At 50.2% G+C, this 15,434-nt stretch overlaps 1 protein-coding gene across 1 annotated transcript in view; it reads left to right on the forward strand.

The window, feature by feature from the left end:
• The window catches only part of neurl4 (neuralized E3 ubiquitin protein ligase 4), a 203,993-nt gene that overhangs the window by 9,054 nt on the left and 179,505 nt on the right, over positions 1–15,434 (forward strand). The window contains 1 exon segment of the mRNA XM_072493516.1: positions 2,817–3,219. Coding sequence (XP_072349617.1) covers positions 2,817–3,219 — 403 coding nt within the window.

The following is a 15,434-nucleotide window of genomic DNA, read 5'->3' on the forward strand; positions in this document are numbered from 1 at the left end:
ACGTAAAGTCATTGGCAAATAGTCCCCTCCAGTACTGTACCCCAGTGTTATAGTGACAGACCCATCCCCACCAGTACTGTACCCCAGTGTTGTACAGTGACAGTCCCGTCCCACCAGTACTGTACCCCAGTGTTATACAGTGACAGACCCATCCCCACCAGTACTGTATCCCAGTGTTATACAGTGAGACCCGTCCCCACCAGTACTGTACCCCAGTGTTATACAGTGACAGTCCCGTCCCCACCAGTACTGTACCCCAGTGTTATACAGTGAGACCCGTCCCCACCAGTACTGTACCCAAGTGTTATACAGTGACAGACCCGTCCCCACCAGTACTGTACCCCAGTGTTACACAGTGGCTGACTCATCCCCACCAGTACTGTACCCCAGTGTTATACTGTGTCAGACCCGTCCCCACCAGTACTGTACCCCAGTGTTATACAGTGACTGACCCGTCCCCACCAGTCCTGTATCCCAGTGTTATACAGTGACAGGCCCGTCCTCACCAGTACTGTACCCCAGTGTTATACAGTGACAGGCCCATCTCCACCAGTACTGTACCCCAGTGTTATACTGTGACAGACCCGTCCCCATCAGTACTGTACCCCAGTGTGATACAGTGACAGACCCGTCCCCACCAGTACTGTACCCCAGTGTTATACAGTGACAGACCCATCTCCACCAGTACTGTACCCCAGTGTTATACTGTGACAGACCCGTCCCCACCAGTACTGTACCCCAGTGTGATACAGTGACAGACCCGTCCCCACAAGTACTGTACCCCAGTGTTATACAGTGACAGACCCGTCCCCACCAGTACTGTACCCCAGTGTTATACAGTGACAGACCCGTCCCCACCAGTACTGTACCCCAGTGTTATACAGTGACAGACCATCCCCACCAGCACTGTACCCCAGTGTTATACAGTGACAGACCCGTCCCCACCAGTACTGTACCCCAGTGTTATACAGTGACAGGCCCGTCCCCACCAGTACTGTACCCCAGTGTTATACAGTGACAGACCCATCCCCACCAGTACTGTACCCCAGTGTTATACAGTGACAGACCCATCCCCACCAGTACTGTACCCCAGTGTTATTCAGTGACAGACCGATCCCCACCAGTACTGCACCCCAGTGTTATACAGCGACAGACTGATCCCCACCAGTACTTTACCCCAGTGTTATACAGTGACTGACCCATCCCCACCAGTACTGTACCTCAGTGTTATACAGCGACAGACCCATCCCCACCAGTACTGTACCCCAGTGTTATACAGTGACAGACCCGTCCTCTCCAGTACTGTCCCCCAGTGTTATACAGTGACAGACCCGTCCTCTCCAGTACTGTCCCCCAGTGTTATACAGTGACAGGCCCGTCCCCACCAGTACTGTACCCCAGTGTTATACAGTGACAGACCCGTCCCCACCAGTACTGTACCCCAGTGTTATACAGTGACTGACCCATCCCCACCAGTACTGCACCCCAGTGTTATACAGTGACTGACCCATCCCCACCAGTACTGTACCCCAGTGTTAGACAGTGACAGACTCGTCCCCACCAGTACTGTACCCCAGTGTTATACAGTGACAGACCCGTCCCCACCAGTACTGTACCCCAGTGTTATACAGTGACAGACCCGTCTCCACCAGTACTGTACCCCAGTGTTATACAGTGACAGACCCATCTCCACCAGTACTGTACCCCAGTGTTATACTGTGACAGACCCATCTCCACCAGTACTGTACCCCAGTGTTATACAGTGACAGACCCATCTCCACCAGTACTGTACCCCAGTGTTATACAGAGACAGACCCATCCCCACCAGTACTGTACCCCAGTGTTATACTGTGACAGACCCATCTCCACCAGTACTGTACCGCAGTGTTATACACTAACAGACCCATCCCCACCAGTACTGTACCCCAGTGTTATACAGTGACAGACTCATCCCCACCAGTACTGTACCCAAGTGTTATAAAGTGACAGACCCGTCGTCACCAGTACCCCTGTGTTTTTCAGTGACGTTAAGACATTGTCATGTGAATGTCCCTTTAAGAAATGTTTGGATTTACCACATGACCTGCAGCACGGCTTCAGTGATGTCACTTGTGGGTGGAGCCGGGCTGCGGCTGACAGGTGAGGGGGGGTTACTGTCTGGGTTTCAATTTTGGGCTGCAGAAGAGGAGCAGTGTTTTCCTCTTTTGCTTTTAAAACTGTTCCGGGGAACTGACAGCGCATTGGGTGTGGAAAACGGCCGCGGCAACTTTAAAGATAGAGTTGCCTTCCAGAAGGAGTTTTGAATCTGCTGATTGGAGCTGGATCAGAATCTCAGGGCAAGGACCGGTCCCATTCGAGTGAGATTACAGTGTGCTGGGCCGGGCCTTTGAAAGGGGTATTGGTTTATTTGATTTTGTATTGAATTGGAACAGTTACGAAGGGAGAATCATTACGAGTGAGAAACATAGATTATTGTAGCTGTTGTTTATTCTTTATGTATGCTATTGATAAATTCTTGCTGAGTTTATTTCTGGATATATGTTAACTACATTCTTATAATAACCTTTGTTTTGATTGAAGTGTCGAGGGAGTCTGATGAATCATACCTGAAGTGAAGACTCTTGTGCTCATCCTGATCAAATTCAACATAAAAGTTATAGATCAGGTGAACTTCACAATTCACTTTGGAGTATCTAAGCCCTGATCAAAACAAAATTAACTTTCACTAAGTCACAATGTGGCTACATAGCCAAAACTAATGAAGGATATTTGATCCGTTTCTCTATTTCTGATCGAGTCTTTGTCTTTGATGGCAGGTGAACTCCTGGAGTGGTTCCATCGAGATTGGGGTGACGGCCTTGGACCCCAATACCTTGGACTTCCCCAGCAGTGCCACTGGGCTAAAGGGTGGCTCGTGGATCATCTCTGGCTGCTCGGTATTGAGGGACGGCCGGTCAGTGCTGGAAGAGTACGGCCAGGACCTGGACCAGCTGAGTGAGGGCGACAAAGTGGGGATCCAGCGGACGGTCGGGGGCGAGCTCCACCTGTGGGTGAACGGGCGAGACTGTGGGGTCGCAGCCTCAGGGCTGCCCGCCCAGGTGTGGGGTGTTGTGGACCTGTATGGCAAGTGCACCCAGGTGACTGTGCTGGCCTGTGAAAATCTGCCCAGGAGAGAGGAAACTGGCAGAGTTAACACCATCATGACCACTCCTGAGGAAGGTAAGGGTTCACATCCTCCGTCACGGACCTCGCACATCACCGCCCATCACTCCAATACCCCTCGCATCACCGCCCATCACTCCAATACCACTCGCATCACCGCCCATCATTCCAATACCCCTCGCATCACCGCCCATCACTCCAATACCCCTCGCATCACCGCCCATCACTCCAAAACCCCTCGCATCACCGCCCATCACTCCAATACCCCTCGCATCACCGCCCATCACTCCAATACCCCTCACATCACCGCCCATCACTCCAATACCCCTCACATCACCACTCATCACTCCAATACCCCTCACATCATTACTCATCACTCCAATACCCCTCGCATCACCGCCCATCACTCCAATACCCCTCACATCATTACTCATCACTCCAATACCCCTCGCATCACCACTCATCACTCCAATACCCCACACATCACCACTCATCACTCCAATACCCCTCGCATCACCGCCCATCACTCCAATACCCCACACATCACCGCCCATCACTCCAATACCCCTCACATCACCGCCCATCACTCCAATACCCCTCGCATCACCGCCCATCACTCCAATACCCCTCACATCATCACTCATCACTCCAATACCCCTCGCATCACCGCCCATCACTCCAATACCCCTCACATCATCACTCATCACTCCAATACCCCTCGCATCACCGCCCATCACTCCAATACCCCTCGCATCACCGCCCATCACTCCAATACCCCTCGCATCACCGCCCATCACTCCAATACCCCTCGCATCACCGCCCATCACTCCAATACCCCACACATCACCGCCCATCACTCCAATACCCCTCACATCACCACTCATCACTCCAATACCCCTCACATCATCACTCATCACTCCAATACCCCTCGCATCACCGCCCATCACTCCAATACCCCTCACATCACCGCCCATCACTCCAATACCCCTCACATCACCACTCATCACTCCAATACCCCTCACATCACCGCCCATCACTCCAATACCCCTCACACATCATCACTCATCACTCCAATACCCCTCACATCATCACTCATCACTCCAATACCCCTCACATCACCGCTCATCACTCCAATACGCCTCACATCATCGCTCATCCCTCCAATACCCCTCACACATCATCACTCATCACTCCAATACCCCTCACATCATCACCCATCACTCCAATACCCCTCACATCACCGCTCATCACTCCAATACCCCTCACATCATCACTTATCACTCCAATACCCCTGACATCATCACTCATCACTCCAATACCCCACACATCATCACTCATCACTCCAATACCCCTCGCATCATCGCTCATCACTCCAATACCCCTCACACATCATCACTCATCACTCCAATACCCCTCACAGCATCACTCATCACTCCAATACCCCTCACACATCATCACTCATCACTCCAATACCCCTCGCATCACCGCCCATCACTCCAATACCCCTCACATCATCACTCATCACTCCAATACCCCTCACATCACCGCTCATCACTCCAATACCCCTCACATCATCACTCCAATACCCCTCACATCACCGCTCATCACTCCAATACCCCTCACATCACCGCTCATCACTCCAATACCCCTCACATCACCGCTCATCACTCCAATACCCCTCACATCATCACTCCAATACCCCTCACACATCATCACTCATCATACCCCACACATCATCACTCATCACTCCAATACCCCTCACATCATCACTCATCACTCCAATACCCCTCACACATCATCACTCATCACTCCTATACCCCTCACATCATCACTCCAATACCCCTCACACATCACCGCTCATCACTCCAATACCCCTCACATCATCACTCATCACTCCAATACCCCTCACATCATCACTCATCACTCCCATACCCCTCACACATCGCTCATCACTCCCATACCCCTCACATCACCGCTCATCACTCCAATACCCCTCACATCACCGCCCATCACTCCAATACCCCTCACATCATCACTCATCACTTCAATACCCCTCACATCACCGCTCATCACTCCAATACCCCTCACACATCATCACTCATCACTCCAATACCCCTCACATCAACACTCATCACTCCAATACCCCTCACACATCATCGCTCATCACTCCAATACCCCTCACATCAACACTCATCACTCCAATACCCCTCGCACATCATCACTCATCACTCCAATGCCCCTCATCATCACTCATCACTCCAATACCCCTCACACAACATCGCTCATCACTCCAATACCCCTCATCATCACCGTTCATCACTCCAATACCCCTCCCATCATCACTCATCACTCCAATACCCCTCATCATCACTCATCACTCCAATACCCCTCATCATCACTCATCACTCCAATACCCCTCATCATCACTCATCACTCCAATACCCCTCATCATCACTCATCACTCCAATACCCCTCATCATCACTCATCACTCCAATACCCCTCAGACATCATCACTCATCACTCCAATACCCCTCACACATCATCACTCATCACTCCAATACCCCTCGCACATCATCACCATCCCCACCTCACCCCTCCAGCCCTCCCCTCCTCACTCCCAACCACCCTCCCCCACACCCCAACCCTCCTCCCTCACTCCACTACCCCCTCCACATCATCACTCATCATCCAATCACCCCTCCCCACACTCCCATCCCACTCTCACTCCACCCCTCCCCCACATCCTCCTCACCCACACCCCCACCCCATCACTCCAATACCCCTCGCACATCATCACTCATCACTCCAATACCCCTCACATCACCGCTCATCACTCCAATGCCCCCTCACACATCATCACTCATCACTCCAATACCCCTCACATCATCACTCATCACTCCAATACCCCTCACATCATCGCTCATCACTCCAATACCCCTCACATCATCGCTCATCACTCCAATACCCCTCACACATCATCACTCATCACTCCAATACCCCTCACATCATCACTCATCACTCCAATACCCCTCACACATCATCACTCATCACTCCAATACCCCTCATCATCACTCATCACTCCAATACCCATCACATCATCACTCATCACTCCAATACCCATCACTCATCACTCCAATACCCCTCACACATCATCACTCATCATCCAATACCCCTCACATCACCGCTCATCACTCCAATACCCCTCGCACATCACCGCTCATCACTCCAATACCCCTCATCATCACTCCAATACCCCTCACACATCATTACTACACTCCAATACCCCTCACATCATCACTCATCACTCCAATACCCATCACTCATCACTCCAATACCCCTCACGCATCATCACTCATCACTCCAATACCCCTCACATCATGACTCATCACTCCAATACCCCTCACATCACCACTCATCACTCCAATAACCCTCACATCACCGCTCATCACTCCAATACCCCTCACATCACCGCTCATCACTCCAATACCCCTCACATCACTGCTCATCACGCCCAATACCCCTCACATCATCACTCATCACTCCAATGCCCCTCACATCATCACTCATCACTCCGATACCCCTCACACATCATCACTCATCACTCCAATACCCCTCACATCACTGCTCATCACTCCAATACCCCTCACATCACCGCTCATCACTCCAATACCCCTCACATCATCACTCATCACTCCAATACCCCTCACATCACCGCTCATCACTCCAATACCCCTCACATCATCACTCATCACTGCAATACCCCTCACATCACCGCTCATCACTCCGATACCCCTCACACATCACTCATCACTCCGATACCCCTCACACATCACTCATCACTCCAATACCCCTCACACATCACCGCTCATCACTCCAATACCCCTCACATCATCACTCATCACTCCAATACCCCTCACACATCACCACTCCAATACCCCTCACACATCATCACTCATCACTCCAATACCCTCACACATCATCACTCATCAGTCCAATACCCCTCACATCATCACTCATCACTCCAATACCCCTCACATCATCACTCATCACTCCAATACCCGTCACATCAACACTCATCACTCCAATACCCCTCACACATCACTCATCACTGCAATACCCCTCGCATCACCGCTCATCACTCCAATACCCCTCACATCACCGCTCATCACTCCAATACCCCTCACATCACCGCTCATCACTCCAATACCCCTCATCATCACTCATCACTCCAATACCCCTCACACATCACTCATCACTCCAATACCCCACACATCACCGCTCATCACTCCAATACCCCTCACATCACCGCTCATCACTCCAATACCCCTCACATCACCGCTCATCACTCCAATACCCCTCATCATCACTCATCACTCCAATACCCCTCACATCATCACTCATCACTCCAATACCCATCACTCATCACTCCAATACCCCTCACATCATCACTCATCACTCCCAATACCCCACACATCATCACTCATCACTCCAATACCCCTCACACATCATCACTCATCACTCCAATACCCCTCACACATCATCACTCATCACTCCAATACCCCTCACACAACATCGCGCATCACTCCAATACCCCTCACATCATCACTCATCACTCCAATACCCCTCATCATCACCGTTCATCACTCCAATACCCCTCACATCATCACTCATCACTCCAATACCCCTCATCATCACTCATCACTCCAATACCCCTCATCATCACTCCAATACCCCTCATCATCACTCATCACTCCAATACCCCTCATCATCACTCATCACTCCAATACCCCTCAGACATCATCACTCATCACTCCAATACCCCTCACATCATCACTCATCACTCCAATACCCCTCACACATCATCACTCATCACTCCAATACCCCTCACACATCATCACTCCAATACCCCTCGCACATCATCACTCATCACTCCAATACCCCTCACATCACCGCTCATCACTCCAATGCCCCTCACACATCATCACTCATCACTCCAATACCCCTCATCATCACTCATCACTCCAATACCCCTCACATCATCACTCATCACTCCAATACCCCTCACATCATCGCTCATCACTCCAATACCCCTCACACATCATCACTCATCACTCCAATACCCCTCACATCATCACTCATCACTCCAATACCCCTCACATCACTCATCACTCCAATACCCCTCACACATCATCACTCATCACTCCAATACCCCTCATCATCACTCATCACTCCAATACCCCTCACATCATCACTCATCACTCCAATACCCATCACTCATCACTCCAATACCCCTCACACATCATCACTCATCATCCAATACCCCTCACATCACCGCTCATCACTCCAATACCCCTCGCACATCACCGCTCATCACTCCAATACCCCTCACACATCATTACTACACTCCAATACCCCTCACATCATCACTCATCACTCCAATACCCATCACTCATCACTCCAATACCCCTCACGCATCATCACTCATCACTCCAATACCCCTCACATCATCACTCATCACTCCAATACCCCTCATCATCACTCATCACTCCAATACCCCTCACATCATGACTCATCACTCCAATACCCCTCACACATCACTCATCACTCCAATACCCCTCACATCACTCATCACTCCAATACCCCTCACATCACCACTCATCACTCCAATAACCCTCACATCACCGCTCATCACTCCAATACCCCTCACATCACCGCTCATCACTCCAATACCCCTCACATCACTGCTCATCACTCCCAATACCCCTCACATCATCACTCATCACTCCAATGCCCCTCACATCATCACTCATCACTCCAATACCCCTCACATCACTGCTCATCACTCCAATACCCCTCACATCACCGCTCATCACTCCAATACCCCTCACATCATCACTCATCACTCCAATACCCCTCACATCACCGCTCATCACTCCCATACCCCTCACACATCACTCATCACTCCAATACCCCTCACACATCACCACTCATCACTCCAATACCCCTCACACATCACCACTCATCACTCCAATACCCCTCACACATCATCACTCATCACTCCAATACCCTCACACATCACCACTCATCACTCCAATACCCCTCACACATCATCACTCATCACTCCAATACCCCTCGCACATCATCACTCATCACTCCAATACCCTCACACATCATCACTCATCACTCCAATACCCTCACACATCACCGCTCATCACTCCAATACCCCTCACACATCATCACTCATCACTCCAATACCCCTCACACATCATCACTCATCACTCCAATACCCCTCACATCACCGCCCATCACTCCAATACCCCTCACACATCATCACTCATCACTCCAATACCCCTCACATCACCGCTCATCACTCCAATACCCCTCACACATCATCACTCATCACTCCAATACCCCTCACATCACCGCTCATCACTCCAATACCCCTCACACATCATCACTCCAATACCCCTCACACATCATCACTCATCACTCCAATACCCCTCACATCCCCGCTCATCACTCCAATACCCCTCACACATCACTCCAATGCCCCTCACATCATCACTCATCACTCCAATACCCCTCACACATCATCACTCATCACTCCAATACCCCTCACATCACCGCCCATCACTCCAATACCCCTCACACATCATCACTCATCACTCCAATACCCCTCACATCACCGCTCATCACTCCAATACCCCTCACACATCATCACTCATCACTCCAATACCCCTCACATCACCGCTCATCACTCCAATACCCCTCACACATCATCACTCCAATACCCCTCACACATCATCACTCATCACTCCAATACCCCTCACATCCCCGCTCATCACTCCAATACCCCTCACACATCACTCCAATGCCCCTCACATCATCACTCATCACTCCGATACCCCTCACATCACTGCTCATCACTCCAATACCCCTCACATCACCGCTCATCACTCCAATACCCCTCACATCATCACTCATCACTCCAATACCCCTCACATCATCACTCATCACTCCAATACCCCTCACATCACTGCTCATCACTCCAATACCCCTCACATCACTGCTCATCACTCCAATACCCCTCACATCACCGCTCATCACTCCAATACCCCTCACACATCACTCATCACTCCAATACCCCTCACACATCACCACTCATCACTCCAATACCCCTCACACATCATCACTCATCACTCCAATACCCTCACACATCATCACTCATCAGTCCAATACCCCTCACATCATCACTCATCACTCCAATACCCGTCACATCAACACTCATCACTCCGATACCCCTCACACATCACTCATCACTGCAATACCCCTCACATCACCGCTCATCACTCCAATACCCCTCACATCATCACTCATCACTCCAATACCCCTCACATCACCGCTCATCACTCCAATTCCCCTCACACATCACCACTCATCACTCCAATACCCCTCACATCATCACTCCAATACCCCTCACATCATCACTCATCACTCCAATACCCCTCACACATCATCACTCATCACTCCAATACCCCTCACATCACCGCTCATCACTCCAATACCCCTCACACATCATCACTCATCACTCCAATACCCCTCACACATCATCACTCCAATACCCCTCACACATCATCACTCATCACTCCAATACCCCTCACATCATCACTCATCACTCCAATACCCCTCACATCCCCGCTCATCACTCCAATACCCCTCACACATCACTCCAATGCCCCTCACATCATCACTCATCACTCCGATACCCCTCACACATCACTGCTCATCACTCCAATACCCCTCACATCACCGCTCATCACTCCAATACCCCTCACATCATCACTCCAATACCCCTCACATCATCACTCATCACTCCAATACCCCTCACACATCATCACTCATCACTCCAATACCCCTCACATCACCGCTCATCACTCCAATACCCCTCACACATCATCACTCATCACTCCAATACCCCTCACATCACCGCTCATCACTCCAATACCCCTCACACATCATCACTCATCACTCCAATACCCCTCACATCACCGCTCATCACTCTAATACCCCTCACACATCATCACTCCAATACCCCTCACACATCATTACTCATCACTCCAATACCCCTCACATCATCACTCATCACTCCAATACCCCTCACATCCCCGCTCATCACTCCAATACCCCTCACACATCACTCCAATGCCCCTCACATCATCACTCATCACTCCGATACCCCTCACACATCACTGCTCATCACTCCAATACCCCTCACATCACCGCTCATCACTCCAATACCCCTCACATCATCACTCATCACTCCAATACCCCTCAAGCATCACCACTCATCACTCCAATACCCCTCACACATCATCACTCATCACTCCAATACCCCTCACGCATCACCACTCATCACTCCAATACCCCTCACATCATCACTCATCACTCCAATACCCCTCACATCATCACTCATCACTCCAATACCCCTCACACATCATCACTCATCACTCCAATACCCCTCACACATCATCACTCATCACTCCAATACCCCTCACGCATCACCACTCATCACTCCAATACCCCTCACGCATCACCGCTCATCACTCCAATACCCCTCACACATCACTCATCACTGCAATACCCCTCACATCACCGCTCATCACTCCAATACCCCTCACATCATCACTTATCACTCCAATACCCCTCACATCATCACTCATCACTCCAATACCCCTCACATCATCACTCCAATACCCCTCACATCATCACTCCAATACCCCTCACATCATCACTCCAATACCCCTCACGCATCACCGCTCATCACTCCAATACCCCTCACATCATCACTCCAATACCCCTCACACATCACTCATCACTGCAATACCCCTCACATCATCACTCATCTCTCCAATACCCCTCACATCACTGCTCATCACTCCAATACCCCTCACATCATCACTCATCACTCCAATACCCCTCACATCATCACTCCAATACCCCTCACATCATCACTCCAATACCCCTCACATCATCACTCCAATACCCCTCACATCATCACTCCAATACCCCTCACGCATCACCGCTCATCACTCCAATACCCCTCACATCATCACTCCAATACCCCTCACACATCACTCATCACTGCAATACCCCTCACATCATCACTCATCTCTCCAATACCCCTCACATCATCACTCATCACTCCAATACCCCTCACATCATCACTCATCACTCCAATACACCTCACACATCACCGCCCATCACTCCAATACCCCTCACACATCATCACTCATCACTCCAATACCCCTCACGCATCACCGCTCATCACTCCAATACCCCTCACATCATCACTCCAATACCCCTCACACATCACTCATCACTGCAATACCCCTCACATCATCACTCATCTCTCCAATACCCCTCACATCACTGCTCATCACTTCAATACCCCTCACATCATCACTCATCACTCCAATACCCCTCACATCATCACTCATCACTCCAATACCCCTCACATCACCGCCCATCACTCCAGTACCCCTCACACATCATCACTCATCACTCCAATACACCTCACACATCACCGCTCATCACTCCAATACCCCTCACGCATCATCACTCCAATACCCCTCACGCATCATCACTCCAATACCCCTCACACATCATCACTCCAATACCCCTCACACATCATCACTCATCACTCCAATACCCCTCACATCCCCGCTCATCACTGCAATACCCCTCACACATCACTCATCACTCCAATACCCCTCACACATCATCACTCATCACTCCAATACCCCTCACATCACCGCTCATCACTCCAATACCCCTCACACATCACTCATCACTCCAATACCCCTCACATCACCGCTCATCACTCCAATACCCCTCACATCACCGCTCATCACTCCAATGCCCCTCATCATCACTCATCACTCCAATACCCCTCACATCATCACTCATCACTCCAATACCCCACACATCATCACTCATCACTCCAATACCCCTCACATCACCGCCCATCACTCCAATACCCCTCACATCATCACTCCAATACCCCTCACATCATCACTCATCACTCCAATGCCCCTCACATCATCACTCCAATGCCCCACACATCATCACTCATCACTCCAATACCCCTCATCATCACCGCTCATCACTCCAATACCCCTCACATCACCGCTCATCACTCCAGTACCCCTCACCACATCACTCCAATACCCCTCAACATCACTCATCACTCCAATACCCCTCACATCACCGCTCATCACTCCAATACCCCTCAACATCACTCATCACTCCAATACCCCTCACATCATCACTCATCACTCCAATACCCCTCACACATCACTCATCACTCCAATACCCCTCACATCATCACTCATCACTCCAATACCCCTCGCACATCATCACTCATCACTCCAATACCCCTCACATCATCACTCATCACTCCAATACCCCTCACATCATCAGTCATCACTCCAATACCCCTCACATCATCACTCCAATACCCCTCACACATCATCACTCATCACTCCAATACCCCTCACACATCATCACTCATCACTCCAATACCCCTCACATCACCGCTCATCACTCCAATACCCCTCACATCATCACTCATCACTCCAATACCCCTCACACATCACTCATCACTCCAATACCCCTCACATCATCGCTCATCACTCCAATACCCCTCACATCATCACTCATCACTCCAATACCCCTCACATCATCACTCATCACTCCAATACCCCTCACACATCATCACTCCAATACCCCTCACACATCACCACTCATCACTCCAATACCCCTCACACATCATCACTCATCACTCCCAATACCCCTCGCACATCATCACTCATCACTCCAATACCCCTCACACATCATCACTCATCACTCCAATACCCCTCACACATCACCACTCATCACTCTAATACCCCTCACATCATCACTCATCAGTCCAATACCCCTCACATCATCACTCATCAGTCCAATACCCCTCACATCATCACTCATCACTCCAATACCCCTCACATCACCGCTCATCTCTCCAATACCCCACACATCACCACTCATCACTCCAATACCCCTCACACATCATCACTCATCACTCCAATACCCCTCACATCACCGCTCATCACTCCAATACCCCTCACATCATCACTCATCACTCCAATACCCCTCACACATCACCGCTCATCACTCCAATACCCCTCACATCACCGCTCATCACTCCAATACCCCTCTCACATCATCACTCATCATTCCAATACCCCTCACATCACCGCTCATCACTCCAATACCCCACACCTCATCACTTATCACTCCAATACCCCTCACATCACTGCTCATCACTCCAATACCCCTCACATCATCACTCATCTCTCCAATACCCCTCACATCACCGCTCATCACTCCAATACCCCTCACATCACCGCTCATCACTCCAATACCCCTCACACATCATCACTCATCACTCCAATACCCCTCACATCATCACTCATCACTCCAATACCCCTCACATCACCGCTCATCACTCCAATACCCCTCACATCACCGCTCATCACTCCAATACCCCTCACATCATCACTCATCACTTTAATACCCCTCACATCACCGCCCATCACTCCAATACCCCACACATCATCACTCATCACTCCAATACCCCTCACACATCATCACTCATCACTCCAATACCCCTCACACATCATCACTCATCACTCCAATACCCCTAACACATCATCACTCAAATACCCCTCACATCACCGCTCATCACTCCAATACCCCTCACATCACCGCTCATCACTCCAATACCCCTCACATCATCACTCATCACTCCAATACCCCTCACACATCATCACTCATCCCTCCAATACCCCTCGCACATCATCACTCATCACTCCAATACCCCTCACATCATCACTCATCACTCCAATACCCCTCGCACATCATCACTCATCACTCCAATACCCCTCGCACATCATCACTCATCACTCCAATACCCCTCGCACATCATCACTCATCACTCCAATACCCCTCGCACATCATCACTCATCACTCCAATACCCCTCGCACATCATCACTAATCACTCCAATACCCCACACATCATCACTCATCACTCCAATACCCCTCACATCATCATCACTCATCACTCCAATACCCCACACATCATCACTCATCACTCCAATACCCCTCGCACATCATCACTCATCACTCCAATACCCCTCGCACATCATCACTCCAATACCCCTCACATCATCA

This window comes from Scyliorhinus torazame, chromosome 31 (assembly GCF_047496885.1).
Source record: "Scyliorhinus torazame isolate Kashiwa2021f chromosome 31, sScyTor2.1, whole genome shotgun sequence".
Taxonomy (NCBI): Eukaryota; Metazoa; Chordata; class Chondrichthyes; order Carcharhiniformes; family Scyliorhinidae; genus Scyliorhinus; species Scyliorhinus torazame.